The sequence below is a fragment of the Mastomys coucha genome, unplaced genomic scaffold (genome assembly GCF_008632895.1).
Source record: "Mastomys coucha isolate ucsf_1 unplaced genomic scaffold, UCSF_Mcou_1 pScaffold9, whole genome shotgun sequence".
NCBI classification, from domain to species: domain Eukaryota; kingdom Metazoa; phylum Chordata; class Mammalia; order Rodentia; family Muridae; genus Mastomys; species Mastomys coucha.
In genome coordinates this window covers 41,401,713-41,422,412 of record NW_022196915.1, presented here as the reverse complement: position 1 = coordinate 41,422,412, position 20,700 = coordinate 41,401,713, and the positions used below count along the sequence as shown (strand labels likewise).

The 20,700-nt window shown below is 45.5% G+C and overlaps 1 protein-coding gene and 1 long non-coding RNA gene across 6 annotated transcripts in view; one reads left to right on the top strand and one right to left on the bottom strand.

The window, feature by feature from the left end:
* Nucleotides 1-14,258, bottom strand: part of LOC116084445 (bcl-2-like protein 2) — a 15,158-nt gene extending 900 nt beyond the window's left edge. Inside the window, exons 1-7 of one of the 5 annotated variants that reach the window (XM_031361445.1) lie at nt 5,769-5,796; nt 4,896-4,977; nt 2,634-2,748; nt 1,902-1,969; nt 1,686-1,792; nt 536-623; nt 303-454 (exon numbers count right to left, since the gene is read on the bottom strand). In XM_031361445.1, the coding sequence (XP_031217305.1) occupies nt 303-454; nt 536-623; nt 1,686-1,792; nt 1,902-1,969; nt 2,634-2,748; nt 4,896-4,946 (581 nt within the window). In that variant the 5' untranslated portion in view covers nt 4,947-4,977; nt 5,769-5,796. The other 4 variants (XM_031361444.1, XM_031361448.1, XM_031361446.1 and 1 more) reach the window with 4 other exon arrangements.
* LOC116084446 lies at nt 3,766-8,847 on the top strand. Its single transcript, XR_004116114.1, has 2 exons — nt 3,766-3,879; nt 8,273-8,847. It is a non-coding gene; the product is annotated as an uncharacterized LOC116084446 (long non-coding RNA).
* Nucleotides 14,259-20,700: the final 6,442 nt, after the last annotated feature.

The following is a 20,700-nucleotide window of genomic DNA, read 5'->3' as shown; positions in this document are numbered from 1 at the left end:
CAGGGTAAACACTTTCACTGCTTTCCCTACCCTGAGGCCTTATAACTCAGGGTAAACACTTTCACTGCAGCCAATTCCCAAAAAGAAAGTTGAGGGAGGAACACCTCGGAACAAATCCACCCTCATCAATTTCTGTTCAAGAAAACACAGAACTGGCCTGCAACTACTTCCTTACTCTGCACAAGCAGGACCAAGTCCCTGGAACCAAAGGGAGGACAAGGGAGCAGGGGTCCTCAGATGGAGAGAACGAAGCCTAAGGGCTCATGGGAGGCGGGGAAGAGGAGCAGCCCATCTATCCTGACCTGTAGATTCGACCCCGGGGCCTGCTGTTAAAACCACTGTAGAATCGAGATCGGGAGCTGTTGTAATTGGTAGTCCGGGCACGGAATCGGGAACGCGGGAAACCCCGGTCTGTTGTGCTGATGCCTGGTCTGTTGGTTCGTTTGGGAATCACCTGAAAAGGATAGAGAACAGAAAGCCTTGGAGTCAAGCCAGAGAATCTGTACAGAATGCATAGCCAGGGTTCTATGCTTACCTTGATTTGTCTTCCTCTAAACAGGGACTCATCTAAGGCCAGGGATGTCCTCACTGACTCTTTGTCTGAGAACTCTATATATGCAAACCTGGAAATAATAATTTGGTCATTTTATCAGACTTTACAAATAGCTTACAGGTTAAACCCAACTTGTAAATACAGTTAAATGGAATATAATATGTTAACATTTTAAAAACTTCCAAGTATTACTGAGTACAGTGAACAGTTCGTAATCCCAGCTACTCAGTAGGTTGAGGCAGGGGAACCTAAGTTCACGATCTGTCCAAGCTACAGAGTTGCTAAGACCAGCCTGGGCAACTTAAGGAACTCCACTTCACAATAAAAAGTGTGAAAAGGTGTGAGTGTGACATGCTTCAGTAAGAGGGCCTGCCTAGCATACATCCTAAGTCCAAAGGTTCAGTCTCCAGCACCACCAAAACTCAAAGTAACAAGACCCAGACCCCATAGAACCACACACAAACAGAAGGTGCTGGCTACATGCTGCCCTCCCTTTCTAGTGTACAATCCCACCCCTGGTCTCTGAAGGTATTTAATACACAACTACTGATATAGAGAAAGACTTAACAGGAAAAACCTACTTGCTTTAACAAGCAATTACTATTCTTTGGGAAATGTAGTAAGTTAGGCCAGTCACAGTGGTATATGCCTAAAGCCTAATCCCAACACTGGAGAGGCAGAAGCAGGTATATCTCTGAATTTAAGGCCAGCCTGGTCTAGAGCTAATTCCAGTATAGTCCGTGTTAAACAGAGAAACCCTAACTCAAAAACAAAACCAACCAACAACCACATAAATAAGTAAGTAAACTTTTAAGATGAATTAATACTACTTGAAGAGATCAATAGCACACACTCAGCATGTTCAAGGTCCCGCGAGTTCCAGTCTGAGCTCAGAGAATGGTGGTTGCAATATGAAAAGTGATTTTTTTCTGGTTTTTTGAGACAGGGTTTCTCTGTGTAGCCCTGGCTGTCCTGGAACTCACTCTGTAGACCAGGCTGGCCTTGAACTCAGAAATCCGCCTGCCTCTGCCTCCTGAGTGCTGGGATTAAAAGCTGTGCATCACCATCACCCGGCATGTGATATGTATTTTTAACTGTGAATAAAATGATCTTAACTTATCCCCCTACTTACCCTTTAGGATGGCCACTAAATTTGTCACAGAGTATAGTAACACGATTGACTGAACCACAGCCATGAAAATGGGCTTCCAGCTCTTCTGCTGTTGCACCATAGTCCACCTAAGGAAAGGAACACTTTACAAGTACTGGGAAAACTCCAATTTGAACAGGTAACAAAGTAATAAAAAAACAAGGTCCCCTAAACCTAAAACAGATTCTTAATACGTACATTGCCAACGTAGATAGATCGGGCATCGGCCTCCATCTTCTCCTCAAGAGACATGATCACTGGGCCAGCTTTTAGAAGAAAAAAAAAAATTACTTTAAGCACGCACATCTTCTGCTGGATCAATACATATATACTTCCACAATCAGGCTAAACTTTTGGTATACTTCTACTATACAAATTACCTAGAACAGTGCTCAGCACACAGTAGGTTTCAATACACATTAGAGAAATTACCTCTTAAAGACCACAGAAAAAAGTGTTAAGATTTTACATTTCTGAAGTCGAGTCTCTATTCAGCTTTGGCTGAAATGCCTCAAAGTGAACAAAACGGAATGAACTGAAATCTGACATTTTTAAAGAACTCCCTCACAGCCACCAGTCAGCTCCTGAGTCCTAAAGGGTCTGTAACTGAAAAGTGTTAACACTTGAAGGTCAAATGCCAGCTGGTAATCGCCACAAGAAGGATACAGACAAACTAAGAACAAAGAGAAACACATTTATAAAATGAGACAAAGAAAGGCACAAGACTATCGCCACTAAAAAAGGCTTGTGTCTAACAAAGGTCAGTAGAACACATAATGGACTATGATCACAGCACCTGCCCAGAAAAATTGCTCAGACAAGCGGCTTCAAGGTCCAGAGCCTCCGAGCCTCCGTGCCACGCTGCGGTCTTCCCCCACCACCCTATCAACCAAAGACCAGGACTGTACGTGCATGAGGCGATTTACTCACCATTGCCTGGGGGTGGACTCATATTCATCTGCTTCTCTACCTCGTTTTGTAGCTCCTTTAGCTTCTCAGCCTCTTCCTCCATCTCCCTGACTCGAGCTTTGATCGCTTCTAGCTCCTACAATGAATGAGCAGGGCATGCAGTTAACCACGGACGCAGGGGCTGTGCCGTACATTTTGTCTGGGCCCGGCCACGGCCATGTTCGGCCATTTCCCTCGCCTCGTGCGAGGGTCGTGAATGAAATAGAAAATAAATTAAAAAAAAACACGCAGAAAAATAAAAAGAGCCAATTTACCTTCTCTAGAGCCAGCCTAGGCACCCATGATGCCCCATCAGGCCGCTCAAGAACCGCCTCGGCCCGCCACCAGCCACGTTATTCCCCGCCCAACCCCACCCCCCGCCTGCCTGCCGCCTCCTGCCCGAGCTCTGGGCCTCCCATGACCCGGCCCGCTCGCTCGGCCTCCTCCCCTCACCGGGTCCTCAATGGCGCCGTCGCCGGGGTCGGCCTCAACCAGTCCCGGCTCTTCCTCCTCCTCCTGACTGCCGGGGGCTCCCGAGCCGGGCCCAGGACCCGGAGCTCCCGGAGGGGCGCGGGGCCGGGGCGGCTCCTCTTCGGGCTCGGGCTCCGGCAGCAGCTCCCCAGGCTCCAGCTCCTCAGACTCCAGGCCGTTCCCGTAGTCCCCTGCGCCCCCCGGGTCCCCCTCCCCGGCCTCCCCACCGGCCCCGGGCACAAGATGGCGCCGCCGCCCCGGCCCGGAGCCCCGACCGCCCGCAGCCCCCGCTGCTGCTGCCGCCGCCGCCGCCGCCGCCATCGCCGCTCAGACTGGGGCCCGCCGCTCGGCGATTGGAGAACTGAGGCGGCCACGCCGAGGATTCATTAGTCAGTCAGCCTGCCCGTTATCCCGAGCTCGAATACTATTGGGGAATTCTACCTGGCAATCAAACAAGACCCCACCTCTAAGGCGGGCCACTGTACCAAATTCTCTGAACCCGGTAGGTGAAATATGCCTGTCAATCAACACACCCCACCTCCTGTCGAGTCCTTAGGTAACAATACGCCCGTACTGTGACGACTTTCCGCTCATCCTCCGCCCATGGGCGGACCCACAACATGGAGGATGTTCCGCAATTGGCCCCTGACTGGTGAAGCGAAAAGGACCAATCTTCCAAACGCCTCACCAAAGTGGCCCATCCTTGGATGCCCATTGGCTTATGGGATTCGACTGGCAAACACCCGTTGTGCGACAGGTGAACCTTGCTCCCGAAAGGGTTGCCTGGCTTAACGCTAGCGAATTCCTAGGCCGGGTGTGGTGGCGTACGCCTTTAAAACCAGCTCTCAGAAAGCGGATGCAAGCGGATTTCTGTGAGTTCAAAACCAGACTACTCTACAGAGTGAGTTCCCAGGACAGTCAGCACTACATAGAGAACCTCAAAAATAAAAAAGGATCAACAAACCTCACTAGTCCTCACTCAGACTTGGAGTTATGTCCCGTTGTTCTGCATAGTTTTAGAATCTTAGATTCAGCCTGTTTTCTTGCCTAACTTGTTAAAACACCCTCTTTTTTCCTGGCCAACTGTCGGGTCAAAAATTCCTTACTGTAGCCTTAGGGTTAGTTTGCAAGTGTTGTCTCCATACTTCTCATTTACCGCGTTTACCTGAGGTTTACAGATTTAGCCCTGTATGTGCAGTTTCTCCTAAACCAGACCACCTCAGTGAGAATGCCTTCAATCAGCTTTCCCATTCTATCTTGAGACAAGTGCGCCTATTTCCACTGCACACTTAACCATTGTGTGCTGCTTCCTAACTAGGCGAAGTGCCTGCAGACAAGGGGTCAAGTCCTGTTTATATTTGTATCCATAAATGGTGATACACTTAGCAGAGTACACATGTGTGATTACTGGGTGACTGCAACTTCTAGGTGTAATTTCCTAGCTTCCAAACCCCCTTTGAAGACCCCTGAGGAAATTCTCCATGCAGGTTTTCAAGACAGCTCTACACCTTCAAATAACCATGAGATCTGGCCCTGGAGAAGGTAGTATGATACCCACACTCCAGAAGAAATTCCACACATTTGTAGAAATTAAAGAACAGTAGTGCTAAATCTGCAAGAGGACTTTGTGTAAACAGGCAGAACTACAAGTCTGAGGGGTAGATTCATACAAGCACAACCAAAAAGGTTAACTTGGCTGTAACAGGGGAGTGGGGCAAAAGCAAAGCAAAGTCAGGAGCATGGCTCATTATACCCCACAGTGGCATTCCTTACCTCAGAATCTTGGGAGCTGGAAGCAGAGCCACACTGTTGCTGCAGATCCATTCGAACTACAGTTGATCACCGATGTCAGGCGCTAAATGAGTTCCAAAGAAAGGTCTCTCATACTGATTCCAGCCAATTCAAAATTTGAAGGGTTTGCTAGCACCCAATTTAAGTGAGGTTAACTAAGGGAAATGTGATTACCAAATGCCTCCATGTAGTGTTGGTATTGGATCTCACTGACTGACTTTGGCTGGCCTGAAGCTCAATTTATATAGTCTAGGCTAACCTAGTCTTACACAGACCCGCCTACCTCTACTTCCTAAACTCTGGGATTAAAGGTGTGTGCCACCACACCCATATTCCATATGCAAAATCTTATTCCCCTAAATCCTTTTGATTTAATTTTGTTGTTATTTGATACAGGATCTCTGTGTAGCCCTGACTGTCCTGGAACTCTCTGTAGACCAGCCTGGCCTCAAACTCAAAAGATCTGCCTGCCTCTAGCTCTCAAGTGCTAGGATTAAAGGTGTGTGCCACCACCATTGCCGGACTGTTTTGTTTTGTTTTTGAGACAGGGCTGTATTACGTAGTCTGGCCTTAAGCCTGAGATCCTCCTACCTGAGGAGCTTCCGGAAGTTATTGTTTTCTCAGCATTGTGATACACTTGTGTCATCTTAGCTCTTGAGGAGCTGAAAAAAACAGCCAGGAGTTCCAGGCCAGTCTACACAGTGAGTAGCCTTTCACCTCAGCACTAGGGAGGCAAGAGGGGAGTGGATCTCTGTGAGTTTGAGGCCAGCCAGGCCACAGAGAAACCTTATCTCAAAAACCACAGCAGTTCTTGGTATTCTTACAGAGGACCTAAGTTCAGTTCTCAGCACCTACATGCTCACTCCATCTGTAACTTTAGCTTTGTTGGATTCAACATCTTCTGGCCTCCACAGGCACTAACACACATGCACATACTCTCTCCCACACACATATACACTTTAAAAATCTTTAAAAACAAAATACCTCACAGAGCTAGGTGTGATAACATAACATACTCATGAATTCCTAGCACTTGAACGGGTGGAGAAGCAGAAGCATCAGGAGTTCAAGGCCAGCCTCACTTTTATAGGAAAGCTGAAGCTAGCCTGGGCTACATGAGACCCTGTCTCAAAAAAGAGGGTGGGGGACTGGGCCCAGAGACAGGAGGATCTTGTTGAATTCAAGGCCAGCCTGGTCTACATAGTGTGTTTCAGGACATAGTGAGCTACATAGCTACAGAGAGCCTCCTGCTTCTGACCTCCTAATGCTAAGATTAAAGGCACTCTATTACATTTTTAATGAGGCTCCTAGAAAAATGTAAAACTCTTTGTAACTTGCATTACATTTCACTGGACAGTGCTGACATAAGATTTGAAGCCCTATGCTATTTTAAAAGACTTACTACTTTTCTATGTATGTATATGTGTGCTTGTGTGAATTTATATGTAGCACTTACATGTAGGAGCCCACAAAAACCAAAGGGTATCAGTTTCCCGGGAACTGGAGTATAGGTAGTTGTGAGCTGTTCTATAGGTGCTGAGAGGTGAACCAGGTCCTCTGTAAGAACAGTAAGCACTCATACTGCTGAGCTATCTATTCATGTCTATTTAGAAAGATCCTGGTATCTTCTGATGAGATCTGACCTAGCTCGCACCAAATTCCCAGATCAGACCTTGGACAGAAGTGAGGTAGCATTTAAATGTGAAAGGGCTTCTGCCAGGCTGCTTCATTTCAGTTTTGACTGGGTAATTTTTAAAACATTTTATTTATGTATGAGTCCATGTTCTGGTGTCCACAGAAACCAGAGGTGTTTATAATCTCCTGGAGCTGGAGGTTTGAACTACCTGACACAGATCCTAGGATCTGAACTCCTCTAATTTGAGCAACAAGTACTCTTAACCAATAGCCATTTCTCTAGCTCAGCTGATTAACTAACTTTCCTTTTTTTTCTTTTTACATGTATTTATTTGAAGGGAACACACATTGTGGTGCTTGTATGAGCTGCCAGACTCAGTATACCCTTTCTACCATCCAAGACTGAACTTGGGTTGCCAGGCATGGTGGCAAACACTGTTACCCACTGAGTCATCTCATCAGCCCACTGAGTGGCTAATTTTTTGATAAACTTGATATCAAATTTTTTGATACCTGTGTAGCCCTAGCTGGCTGACAACTCACTACGTAGACAGATCAACCTCCAACTTTCAGCGATCCCTCCCCTCCCTTGAATGTTGAGATTGTAAGTATCTATGCCCATCACTGAGCTTGACTGGTTAAGTTTTTAACAACTTTTTATCTGAAAAACTTGCTTTCAGTTGCTCTATCAGATACTTATATTCATAACCCCTCTCCCCCAAATCAGAAAATACTGACAGCAGAAAGAACAAAACCTACCCACCAGACAAAACTACAAATGTATCTTCGTCTGCTCTTGATGAAGTCTTCATTTTGGGGGGTAGAGGGAGAGGGACGATTCGAGACAGGGTTTCTCTGTGTAGCCCTGGCTGTCCTGGAACTCACTCTGTAGATCAGGCTGGCTTCGAACTCTGCTTGCCTCTGCCTCCCAAGTGCTGGGATTAAAGCATGTGCCACCACTGCCTGGCAAAGTGTGAGTCTTCACACTGTCACATACTATTTTCTAACCTATAGAAGTTTTATAGGAAAATACAAAAAATTTTCAGTGCTAGTAGATATCTTCAACTATACCATAATTCATGGTTTTACTTGTCATCTTAGACACGAGGGTTCCCTGACCATTTAATATTAGAGTATCTGCATATTTTTACCATTAATCCCCTTATTTAAAAATATCTTTAGATGGGGGTATCACACACAGGGTAGGCTGGCCTTGAACTTGCAGAGCTGCCTGGTGGCTGTCTCCCTAACACTACGATGAAAGGTGTGTGTCACCATGCATCTTTCCTCGTGGTATTTACCACCTTGTAACATAGCTATGAGATCTGATCCCCTACTGGAGTGCGAGAGCAACATGTGGGCTAAGATGTGTCTTCCCATTCTCTTTGCCTGTGAGCCTAGAGCTGTGCTAAATATGCAGAAAATATGCAAGCATCTTCTCTAGAGATGAATGAGGAATGAAGAGCTACCATGTAGTCCATTATATTATGCTTTCTGGTCAAAATTTCTGTTGTCTCCATGTTTGTTGAGCAGAGTCTCATATCAGCTACAGTGGCACCGATCCTGCCTCTTATTTCCCAAAGGCTGGAATTATAAACTGGCAGCATGACATCCAGCTTTGGGTTGTGTTTTTATTATTTATTGGTTATTGATTATTTATTTATTATTATTTTATGGTTATTCCCCATAATTGCATTTAAGGGTGTTTTTTTATATTTTCAAAGAATTCAACCTGGTGGCACACACCTGGAATCTCAACACTGAGTCTGAGGCCAGACTGGGCTACAAGCTACAGAAAAATGAAAGAAAAAGCAAACAAAGACTTGATGAAGACTATCTATGATCTACCCAATTGGAAGAAATTGTGGGGTTTGGGTTTTGTTCTTTCTCCTGACAATGAGTCTTACCTTACAGCCAGGCTGGCTTGAGCTGACTATATCTAGTCCCAGACAGGTCTACACTTACAGTCCTTGCTCCTGAAGTGCAAGAGATTTACAGCATGAGCAGGGACTGCCCCAGCCCAACCTCTCTTACCCCCACAGCGGTCAGAAATTGTAACTAAGTGTCACTCAACTTTATTAAAAGTGCCTTCTGAATGAGTTGCATGTACAAGAACTATATAAAGAAAACAGCCATCTGTCCCTTTGGACAGTCTAAAACTTAGTAAGCAGACCATTATAAAGTAACATATTAGCCTAAATGATAATGAGGCTGATAGACAAACCTAAGGCCTTCTGGATCCCCGCTTGGTGTTTGTTTCTAAAAGGACAGAGATATAAACTATTCTATTTGCCATCAATTCTGTCACTAAGTGTCTTTTCAGAAAACTCTGCCTTCTGAGTAACCAGACAGCTTTGAATCTCACTACTTTCCAGACTGCTCTGGCTGCCAAGAAACTCATAGCTGAGTTCACAGCCTAGCTTTTGTACTTGAGAATATTACTTAAGCACAACCTCCATGCATCAATTGCCCTTTTGCTTTCTATTCGTTTGTTTAGAGACAAGGTCTCATGAAGCCTTAGCTGGCCTTGACCTCACTATATGCCTGGATGGCCCACCTTCCTATCTCTACCTGACTACTGGGATTGAAGTTGTTTGCCACCACACCAAGTCAGGATTTTGAGGAGGGAGTTGTTGTGTGTAGGGGTCTCCAGATGTACCACATGTGCCTACATCTTCTAGAGGCTGGGGTTGGTATAGAGTTCTTAGGTTTGGGTATTTGGCCAGGGGTGGGTGGGTGTGGATTTCATTTTTTTTTTTTTTTTTTTTGCCTCAATACTTTGTTTCCCAAGTCCCTATAACTTCAATTATTCCCCTTAGCAAGGTCATGGTCATAAGAAATGACTGGCTTAAGGAAAGTTCTAAAACCCAGGCTGTACAGTATAGAAGTCAAAAAACCCTGTTCAGTACTTCTCATTAAATTTCTGGGCTTTATTTATTTATTTTTAATACGACCATTACATATTACACAAAAATAAAAGTCAAATGAACTTGGCATTTATAAATTATTAAATAAAAATACAGGAATATATATTTATATTTATAGAGCTTTTTCTCTTCTTCTAAACTAACCAAATCTGTTCTCCTGCCGTTTATGATTTAAAAAAGTAAAATAGTATATGTATGCCCTAGTGTAAGGGGGAGTAGGATTGGTAACTGCAGGACTGAGTGCCCACTTCCGCTCTTGCCTTGGCCTAAGCAAAGTCCCTATTTGTCCCTTTGGGCTTTGGAGAGCAAGAACATCCTCTCCACCTACTTAATATCTGAAAAATTATATCCATTTCCTTCATTTAAAAAAATGAAATGGATTTAAAAGTTGGGAGCCATACTCAGCCTTCTTGGCCAAGAGCTAATCCAAGGAGCTATATGGCTCTAAAAGACAGTCCCTGGTTTTCCCTGACAGAAGAGTCTCTGGGTTTCCACTGGCCCTTAAAACGAAGGGCAGAACAGGTCACAACTTTCCACTGTGGTCCCATCTAAGCTAAGCTTCTGGGAATCCAGACCAAGACCAACCCTTTAGCCTATCATAACACAGCCTCTCCTCCCAACTGTCTGAAGGCCTGAGAACAGAGCATGTTGGTAACCTGACCCTGGTACCCACTGCTCCTGTTTGCTAAAGGCCCCCAGGAATGCTAACTTGGGTAGGTGTCCCATGGGAAGGGTGGAGTAGAGAGTCTTCCCTGAACTTGGTGGAGCACAGGCTCGAGATGGAGCTGATGGCCTAGTCAGTGGTTTTCTAACTTTTTGTCAGCAGCAAAGCCCTTACCACAAATAACATCTTACCCTGAACCCCGATACATAAGACAGCTACAAGGGGAGCTTTTCTGTTTGAGAGCAAACTGCCCAGCCCTCCACTCCCTCATCTCCCTAAGGACCCCTGAGGCACCCCTAGGACACTTCGGGGCTCTGCCAAGCAGTGTGAAAACCACTGGCCTACTTAGTCCTGAGCAAGTCAGAGCCTCCCACTCCAACTGCTTGCCACAGACAGCTCTGAGCTTCTTAGATTATCACCCTCAAAACAGACCAGCTGGCATATGCAGCCTCCCTTACCCCCCAATAGACACTACTAAAAAGTGCAACCTTCTCTCAAAAGCAAAAGTCTGGACTAAAACACCTGAGGCCAATTTGGTCCCACATTCCAGCAAGCACAATAGGATGCCACATTCTAGGACCGAGGGAAGAGGTGGGTCAGCTGTGGTCTAGCCAAGCTGGTCAGTGCTCAGGATAGGCAGGTAGGGTTCTAGAGCACAGGGAACGAAGGCGGCATTAAAGAGCAGCAATGTTAGCACCTTGGGAAGTGCAGCAGTGAGGTCTGGCTCAGGGCATGCATTTGGAGTGAAAAATTTCTCCCTCAAAAGAATAAGCTAGCGTCTGGATTTGTTCTAGAGGACTGGGCTGTGAGTTCTAATGTGACCATCTTCAGGGACTCAAGTGTTGACAACCTATGCAAAGAGCATGGCTTCAAAAGAAAACGTGTTAGATCGTGGCAGGTACTCTAGAACCCATATCCCTGGCCCCTGATAAAGCAGCACCAAAACCCACTACACAGAACAGGCCAGTCAAGGAGTACCTGTCCCCATCACTCCCAAGGGACTCAGTCCTCTCAAGGCATCGGCAGTCTCACTGAGACAGTTCAGGAACTAAACTGAATTCTAGATCAGCATTTACGCCTGTATCTTCTAAAGGAATATTAGAGCCCCAATTTAGAGTTTCAGTGGGATAGAGAGGTCCTAGAGACAGGCAACACTTTAGGCACCCTTGTGCCGCCATTGGAGGGGAAGGTGACAGGCAAGTCCAACTACCAAGGCTTCTGCCCACCCAGGCACCACAGCCTTATCCTTTGTCAGCCCAGGTGCACAGATGCACACAACAGGGGGATGATGAAGAACAAGACCAGCTGCAGAACTCTTCTCTCCAAAGCCCTGCCAACAACTTTCAGCAGTATCAGAGCCCTAGTCTAGATACAGTGTTCCTCCCTCAGCCTGAAGGCGTAAGGTCAAGAGAGGGGGCAGAGGGGAGAAAGGCAGTGAACTGGCCCTTGTTCTTGCCACAACAAGAAGGAATGTTTTCTCTAAGAACCCCATCACCAGATTCAACAAACAGCCCAGCATGCACATGAGCATGCCTGCATGTGTACATGCACAGGTGTGCCCATGCAGCCCACAGCCACAGCCATTTCATCCAGTCACCTGATCACCAAGCTTCCATTCCAAAGGGAGGTGAATTCTAGGCTCCCTAAATCCCATTCATCTAGTAGAGACACAGATCTTTTAAGTAAGTTCACTGTCCTTGGAGCTACAAGCCACGTTCCGGGGAGTTGTGTGCCCACGATATGGGCACGATTCCTCCCACCTCCCCCTAAGCTGTGGGATGACTCCACCCTCTGGGTTCCTGGCCTTGATACATTCCTCAATGTTTCCAACTCACTCTCCCTGCCAGCTGCCTGGCATGCTTGGCTCCCACACACACTACCTTCCCCTGCCTTTCTCTGTGCCGTGACCATCCAGTTTCTTCCAAGGGCATTCTCTATTGTTCCAGCTCTCCTGGCCCCTAGCCACACCTAGCCCCACCTGGCCCTAGACTTTCTCACTTGCTAGCAAAAAAGGCCCCTACAGTTACCAGGGCCCCTAGTGCCACAGCCCCCGTCAGCACTGTCCTCACTGATGCCCAGTTCCCCTCCCGCAGACGCCGTGCCTCCTCCAGGGCCCCGTCCCCGTATAGAGCTGTGAACTCCGCCTGTGGGAGAGAAGGGAAGTAGAGAAAGGAGAAAGGGATATCAGGAGAGGATAGTGGAGAGAAGAGGGAAGGAAGAGTTCCAGTTCCATCCACTGTGAGCACTCTGCCCCCACACCCAGCTGCTCCAGCCAAAGCTCTACTGCCCACAAGCCCCACAGAATTCTGTCCCTGGCTCCTCTGCACTGGCTACATAAGTCTGCCCCATCCCTTCCATGGCAATAAAGTTCCGTTCAGAACTGGCATCCTTTGTTAAGGCTTGCCTAGCCATGACCCATCCCTGACCGACCCCACCACCCATGCAATATACTCAGGGGTCACAACTTTTCTCTGAAGGCTCTCTGTAAAACTCTATATTTGGTCTTCTGGTTGGGACCCTGAAACGCATCCAGCGATTACTGCACAGCAGCCCTGAAGTACCGTTAAGCTTGATGCTCAGTGAGATTCCACTTAAATAGGGGAACTCTGCCCTTCCCAGCACAACCCCAACCACCTATCAGAGGCCCCATTTTCCCATGAAGACCAACTTTGCAGAGGGACTTGGAGAGCAGCAATTGAGAAACTTCTTACCCAGCCCCCACTGCTGTGGATCCAGTCAGCCAGGCGTGTCTCCAGGTAGGCCACCATCCAATCCTGCACTTGTCCCACCAATGGCTCCATTTCTTTGTTGACACTCTCAGCACACAGGGCAGCCCCAAAGACAAAGAATGCCACAAGACGGCCCCAGTTGGGGCCCCCTTGGAAAAGTTCGTCGGAAACCTGGGTGAAGCGTTGCTGGGCTGAGCCTGGGGTCACGTGTAGCTGAGCGGCCAGGTCAGAGAAGGTGCGGCGGAAGCGGGTCTCAAACTCGTCTCCAGCAGCCCGCATGGCTTGGTGCAGCGGGTCGGCTGCTGGGCCTTCCCCAGGGCCAGCTCCACAGACATAACCCTTCTGCCTCAGCTTATAGCCTACAAAGTCAGCCACTAGAGCCCGTGTGTCTGGGGTTGAGGCTGGGGTCGCCATCCGGGCGGCTGAAAGGGGCAAGGATGACAGACTGACATAAATATATGGAAATTACTGACAGAGACCAAGAAGGAACATTTCCTATTTGATCAAGCTCCTGAGATAGGTGAAATGCTCAGAGGCCACTGGGCAGGGACAAGAGCGAGCAAAAGATTTAAGTCATGGGGACGGTCCAGGGCATAAGCAGCTGGCCACGTATAACATGTCAAATTAAGTGTGCAACAGGAAATCTTATTTTTAGACTACTTCAGATTCCTTTCATACAACAACACCAGCTGTATGACACCTCTACCTACACACACACACACACACACACACACACACACACACACCCCTTTTTGGCTACAGGAGGAAGCTTAAGACCTCCCCAGGAGCATGATGTGAAGATGTTGGCAGAGGCACAAGATAGGGAGGAGACAGGCTGAATAGGAAGATGGGAAAAGCCAAGGGCTGTACTGGGGCAGAAAGGAAGAGGTCACTTACCCAGCCTAGATGGCAGCTCTTAGGACCCAGTGCTGGTGGCAGGGAGCCCCCAGCTGAGGCCTTTCATCCTCCCGGCTAGAGTGGAGCCCTGGAAAAGGGAGGGAGAGAGAACTAGGTGGAAAAGGCCAGGGATCTGGATCTGGCCCGGAAAGAACTGGAACTGCAGAGCCTGGGACTGGGCCCCTACCTCCAACGCTTTGCCAGCTGTGGAACCGATTCCATGTTTAATGACTGCCCTCTCGGGAAACCCGGGACCACGGGATTCCTGCCGACACCATCTCTATTCCCGGTTCCCCCAAGAGCAGCCCAAAGGCCCAGCTCCTCCCATTCCCCCACCCTTAGCTGGTCTCCAACCCCGCCCGCCAGCCAGGTTAAGGAATCTCACGGGTCAGGCCGCAGCCGGGATCCGGAATCCGGTTGTTTCCTGGTGGAGGAGCTGAGAGGGAGGGAGGGAGGGAGGGAGGAAGGGAAGGAAGGAAGGAGGGAGGAGGGGAGGGCAGGCAGGGAGGGAGGGCCCGGCGCCGGGTGATGATGGGACACAGAGATGCGTCCAGAGAGAGGGGCGGGGCTGGGAGGCAGGGCTGGGAAGAGCCACAACTCCGGGAAGAGAGTGCCATTGAAGGGCTGTTCAGAGGCCATAGTGACCTGAGCCGGCTGCCTGCTAAGCCCGCAGCGTACCCAGAGAAACACACCGGGCCCCAGCAGCTCAGTGCAAATTCAGCATTTCCGGAAGGTCTCTTCTCTTCATGCACTTGTTGAACTTTCCAGCTTGGATTGCGTGCCTAGGAAAAGAAAAGCAGTTCCTATTAAGCTGGAACAACTCCTGGCCCTTGTGGGGCTAGTAGGGACATTAAACACAAAAATACTTCCCCTCAGGACATCTAATAAAGTAGGCTCTTCCTGGGCTGGAGTTTCAGCTAGGTATCAAGGTGGCAGGCCTTGGTGTACTGTGTCCACGAGCAATCTTCATCGTTTGTAATCATATTGGTTTTCTTTTAATTTTTTACCCACCACATGAGTTAATTCTTATTATTTAAAAAAAAAATCAAACAATAAAAGGCACAAATTGATACAAGCTTACTAATCTTACACACCCTTCCTCCCTAAATACAGGTTACCATTGTTGGGTTAATGCATGTTTTACAGATTACATATATCTGTAATTTACATGTGAATATCTATATTCACATATACATGGATTATATATACACTTATTCATACAAATATGTCTATGTAAGTATATGCTTTTATGTATACATATACAATATAAATATATTTATATAAAATATATTTATAAGTATAAATATATTTATATAAAATATATTTATAAGTATAAATATATGTTATACATAATTTATAAGTGTATCAATATAAGTATAAAGCATATCAGTATAGTTTATGTAAATATTTTTATATTTTTATATATTCCATACATGTTCATAATATATACATATATGTATATATCTGTAATATATACCTACATGTATATATCTATAACATATGGCTATATGTGCATTTATGTATATATACATATGTAAAAATATGTATATATAAAAACATGTGTGTATATGTATGTGTGTGTGTGTGTGTGTGTGTGTGTGTGTGTGTATTTTGAGACATGGTTTCTTCTCTGTGTAGCCCTGGCTGTCCTGGAACTCACTCCTAAAGAACAGGTTAGCCCCGAACTCACAGAGATCTGCCTGCCTCAGCCTCAGACATTATGGGATTAAAGGCGTGAGGCACCACTGCCCAGCACATGATAATATATTTCTGTAGAGCAAGTTTCCAGGGCAAGAAGCTTTCTGACCACAGCAGATCCACACGAGGGCACTCATCAGCATGCTGATCCTCCCACCTCTCCCCTCACCCAGGGCTCTTGAATCTTGTCATTTCTTCAGCTCTGGAACTCCAGCTAAGGCCAAAAAAGAGGGGCAACCCAATTATGCTTCTTTCCTTCAGTCCTTTTTTGTTACTTCCCCTTGCTTCTTCCACTAAACCTTGATGTTCCCACTTGTCTGTGTGGTTGCCAGAGAAGCAGCAATCCATTATGGGAATCGATTGTGCTCATTCTCTCTCTCTCTCTCTCTCTCTCTCTCTCTCTCTCTCTCTCTCTCCCCCCCCCCACCCCGCCCTCTCTCTCTGTTCTCTGTAGGTCAGTCTGACCTTGAACTCACAATCTATGCCAGCAGTCCAGATAGTATTGCAGGTATGAGTCACAGACCTTTCTTTACATGTATAATTTTTATTTTCACCTCATTCCTGAGGTTTTTCATCTTATTCCTTGAAAAAGGAAGCTGAGATTTGGAAAGATTAAACCATTTACCCAAATCCACACATCCAAGGAGAGAAGCTAGGACTTCAATCTAAATCAGTCTGACCTGGGGGCTGGAGAGATGTCTCAGGGGTTAAGAGCACTGACTGCTCTTCCAAAGGTCCTGAGTTCAAATCCCAGGAACCACATGGTGGCTCACAACCATCCATAATGAGATCTGATACCCTCTTCTGGAGTGTCTGAAGACAGCTACAGTGTACTTACATAAAATAAATAAATAACTCTTTAAAAAAATAAATAAATCTTTAAAATAAATAAATAACTCTTAAAAAAAAAAGTGTTAAATCAGTCTGACCTGTAAGTTTGAACTCTGACAATCTATGCTTCAAAACGACCTCCTCCTCCTTCTGGCAGTCTGCACTGTTCTTACAGCTGGGATCCACAGCAATTCTGGGTTCCCTCTCAGTAGTTCTCTATTCTGAACATACAGCCTGCTCCACTCCTGTACAGTTCTGATCCCACCTGTCCCCATTTCTCCTTTGTTCTTAGATTGATCATTCTAGATGCCACCAGCAGGACACCCCAATTTGTTTTTAGAGACAGATTGGGTTGGGGTACAAGAATCGCCCGCAAACCACATGGACACTGATTTCAATCAAGCAGGGATAGTTTATTGAAAACATACCTCAGGACTGACTGATCAGACTTGAGAGCTGAGACTGTGATCCCAACCTATGGAGTTTTTAAGCCTGAAATCCACAAACATTTGTGCCAAGTTATCCTACCACTCAGGATTTAGGGATAGGGGACCTCCTTAGGAATGTGTGTTTGTGGTACACTTACCTTGCTCCCATTGGTTGAGTTATTCAACTGTGGTGAGGTGACTTGTCTAGCATTCATGTCTCAACTTGCCAACCAGGATGTCAGTTACCCAGGGAGATCTTGGGAACTTAAACTATTTGACAGCTATCAAAAATGGAAGTTTTATTCAAAATAGCTATGGTCCTATCAGAAAGGCAGTGTAACAATCTAGTTTAAGGTTTTCATTTGAAACATGGTTTAGCCTAAGACATTGACCAGAAATAAATACTCTTGGGGGGAACTAATTTGCAGTGGAGTCCAGGCTGACCTTGAACTCACTATGTAGATGAAGATGACCTTAATGAACCTTCTGCACCTCCTGATTAGTACAGGGATTAAAGGAGTGCACCCCACACTGAATTTGTTTTTATTACTGGTCTTAAGAGACACTAATATATTTCTGTCTGAGCTTTTATTTTTAAGCTCTTTGACAGCCAGGGCTATTTTATTCACATTTGTGTCTTCATGGCCAAGTAAGTGATCAGCACATGTTGACTAAATGCATCATTTGACACCTCCCGCCAACCTCTGAGCAGTTCCAGTCAGATGTTTAAAGATCTGCTGTTTAAGAAATAAAGATTTGGGGGCTGGCCAGATGGCTCAGCGGGTAAGAGCACTGACTGCTCTTCTGAAGGTCCTGAGTTCGGATCCCAGCAACCACATGGTGGCTCACAACCACCTGTAATGAGATCTGACTCCCTCTTCTGGTGCATCTGATGACAACTACAGTGTGCTTACATATAATAAATAAATCTTTTAAAAAAAAAAAAAACTATTTTTAAAAAAGTAATTTGGCCGGGGAGTGGTGGTGCAGGCCTTTAATCCCAGCACTTGGGAGGCAGAGGCAGGAGGATTTCTGAGTTCGAGGCCAGCCTGGTCTACAGAGTGAGTTCCAGGACAGGATAAACAGAGAAACCCTGTCTTGGAAAAAAAAAAGTAATTAAAAAAAAAGTAATTTGGAAGAAAGATTCGGTTTCAGTGTGAGCAGCTAGAAGATCAAAGTCAGAATCTTATATTTAGTCCAAAGTGCTATCTCATATACATATATATACACACATATGTATGTATATGTGATATATATATATATATATATCAAAGATCTTCCCAGCCCCACAATACAAAGCCAAGCATGATAGCTCCAGCTGTAGACAAGGCAGTAGTCTCTGCCATAAACTAGTAGGAATCCTCCTTGGTTTTACTCCAATGCCATGTTCTTTCACCAGAGCAAGATCCCTTAAGCTGCCAGCCTGTAATATTAATCAGTGTACAATTATGGTTACAGAATTTTAGCTGATCTGTTGGTATCTGGCAGGAATCTGGAGTGGAGGCATCAAAGCTTTGAATTAGCCTTTTGTCAGGGATTGTTTTGTTTTGTTTGGTTTGGTTTGGTTTTTTCGAGACAGGGTTTCTCTGTGTAGCCTTAGCTGTCCTGGAACTCACTCTGTAGACCAGGCTGCCCTTGAACTCAGAAGTCCGCCTGCCTCTGCCTCCCAAGTGCTAGGATTGAAGGCTGCATGCCACCACCACCCGGCCTTGTCAGCTATTGTTATCTGAGATTTTTTTTTTTTTAAGATTTATTTATTTATTATGTGTAAGTACACTATAGCTGTCTTCAGACACAACCAGAAGAGGGCATCAGTTCTCATTACGGATGGTTATGAGCCATCATGTGGTTGCTGGGATTTGAACTCAGGACCTCTAGAAGAGCAGTCAGTGCTCTTACCCGCTGAGCCATCTCTCCAGCCCGTTATCTGAGATTTTATGGGGTTATTCCTTTGAATATTTCTCAGAACTTTCGGAGAGGGTGTGGCAAACCAGGAAGTCTCCCTTGGCTGAGAGCTGCTTAGGCATTGGTTCTTTCGAGATAGTCCCTAGATCAGATAAGTTTTGGTGTGAGGAAATTGACCTGTTAAATGTCCTTTTGTGTAACAATAAAAAGACTGAGTGTAGTGGTGCAAACACACCTTTAATCTCAACACTTAGGAGGCAGAGGCAGGCGGATTTCTGAGTTCCAGGCCAGCCTTCTCTACAGAGTGAGTTCCAGGATAGCCAGGGCTACACAGAGAAACCCTGTCTCAGAAAACAAAATCCAACAACAACGAGCTTCTAGGAGGCTGTTGACGTTCAGTCCCACAGAGGCAGCTCCCTCTGTTGCTAAGAAGCCTGGATTCATCCTGTAGTGGTTCTTGCTTCCGTTGATCAAGCAACCACCAACACTGACAAATTATTTTGCAGCTTAAGACACAAAGTATGTTCATGCATTTTTTATGTGTGAAAGAAGAAACACAACTCAATATGGTTTCTAAAGTGAGTCCTAGCTAATGTTTAAGGCTTCTGTGAAAAACACACAGGAATGAACTGTACAATTATAACATAGCAGTCTCACTCTTTATGCCCAGTTGAGTCCCTTGTATAGTTGTGTTGTGTTGGTAAGCCATTCTGTTAAAAATTTAGAGACTTCATGAGCTTAGTGATAGAGTGTTTGCCCAACATGTATAAGGCCCCGGGTTCAAACCCCAACATCACAAATAAATAAATAAATAAATTTGGAGATTTTATTTGTACTCTAATATTTTATTTTTCTTTCTTTCTTTCTTTCTTTCTTTCTTTCTTTTTTTTTTTTTTTTTTTTTTTTTTTTTTTTTTTTTTTGAGACAAGGTCTCTCTACACAGCTGTCCTAGAACTCATGTGGACCACAGCTGGCATTGAACTCACAGAGATTTACTTGCCTCTGCCTCTTGAGTGCTGGAATCAAAGGTATGTGCCTGTACCACGATGCCTGGCCCCATTTTATTATTTATTTGTTTGTTTGCTTATTTTGGGTTTTCAAGACAGGGTTTCTCAGTGTAGCCCCAGCTATCCTGGAATTCACTCTGTAAACCAGGCTGGTCTCCAACAGAGATCTGCTTGTTCCTGCATCCCAAGTCCTAGGATTAAAAGAGTGAACCTCCATTCTCAGCCCATTAATTTTTTTTTTTTATTTTAATTACCTGCTTGTGTGTGTGTCCAGGCAGGAGCTACCCTCATGTGAGTGCAGGTGTCCTTGGAGGCCAGATCTGCACCAGATCCCCTGGAGTAGAGCATTCTCTTACCACTGAGCTATCCTTCCAGCCCCATATTGTCCACTTCTATATTAGATGCTAACATCATTTAACGAAAACACTAGTATTATCATTAATATCAATTATGCTTTAATGTTTTATAAAACCAAATGAATAGGAAAGTGTACTCTAGCGTTTGGCTGCTGAGGCCCTAGCTCCACAATTGGTAACTATGTGACGCTCCCTGGGCAAGGATCTTTTCCCTCTCTCTCAATTTCTCATATGTAACATTTGTAACAATTATAAATACTATAATAATGCCTAGTGTCCTATATTATAAAACTCCACAGACAGCAGGAGTGATGGCTCTGCAGTGAAGAGCACATAACACTCTGCTAGAGGCCCTAGGGTATTTTCAGCACCCACTTCTACTAGCTCACATCTACCTGTAATGCCAGTTCCAGGCCATCTGATGTCCCCTTCTGGCCTCTGTGGGTACCTGCATTCCTGTATACATAAACCCCGACACCAAACAGATAGTTGGAAATGAAACAAATCTTTGTTAAAAAAAAAAATCAGTAGAGAAGTTAGAAAACATTTTATATACCATTGTCAATAGTATATTTTTCAAAAATAAAATGGAAAAGAGCTTGTACTGTGTCCTTCTTGGACACTCAACTTGATAACTGCAAGACCTACCATGTATAAAAAACTGCCATGAATCAGTCTTCTTCTTTTTTTTTTTTTTTCCGAGACAGGGT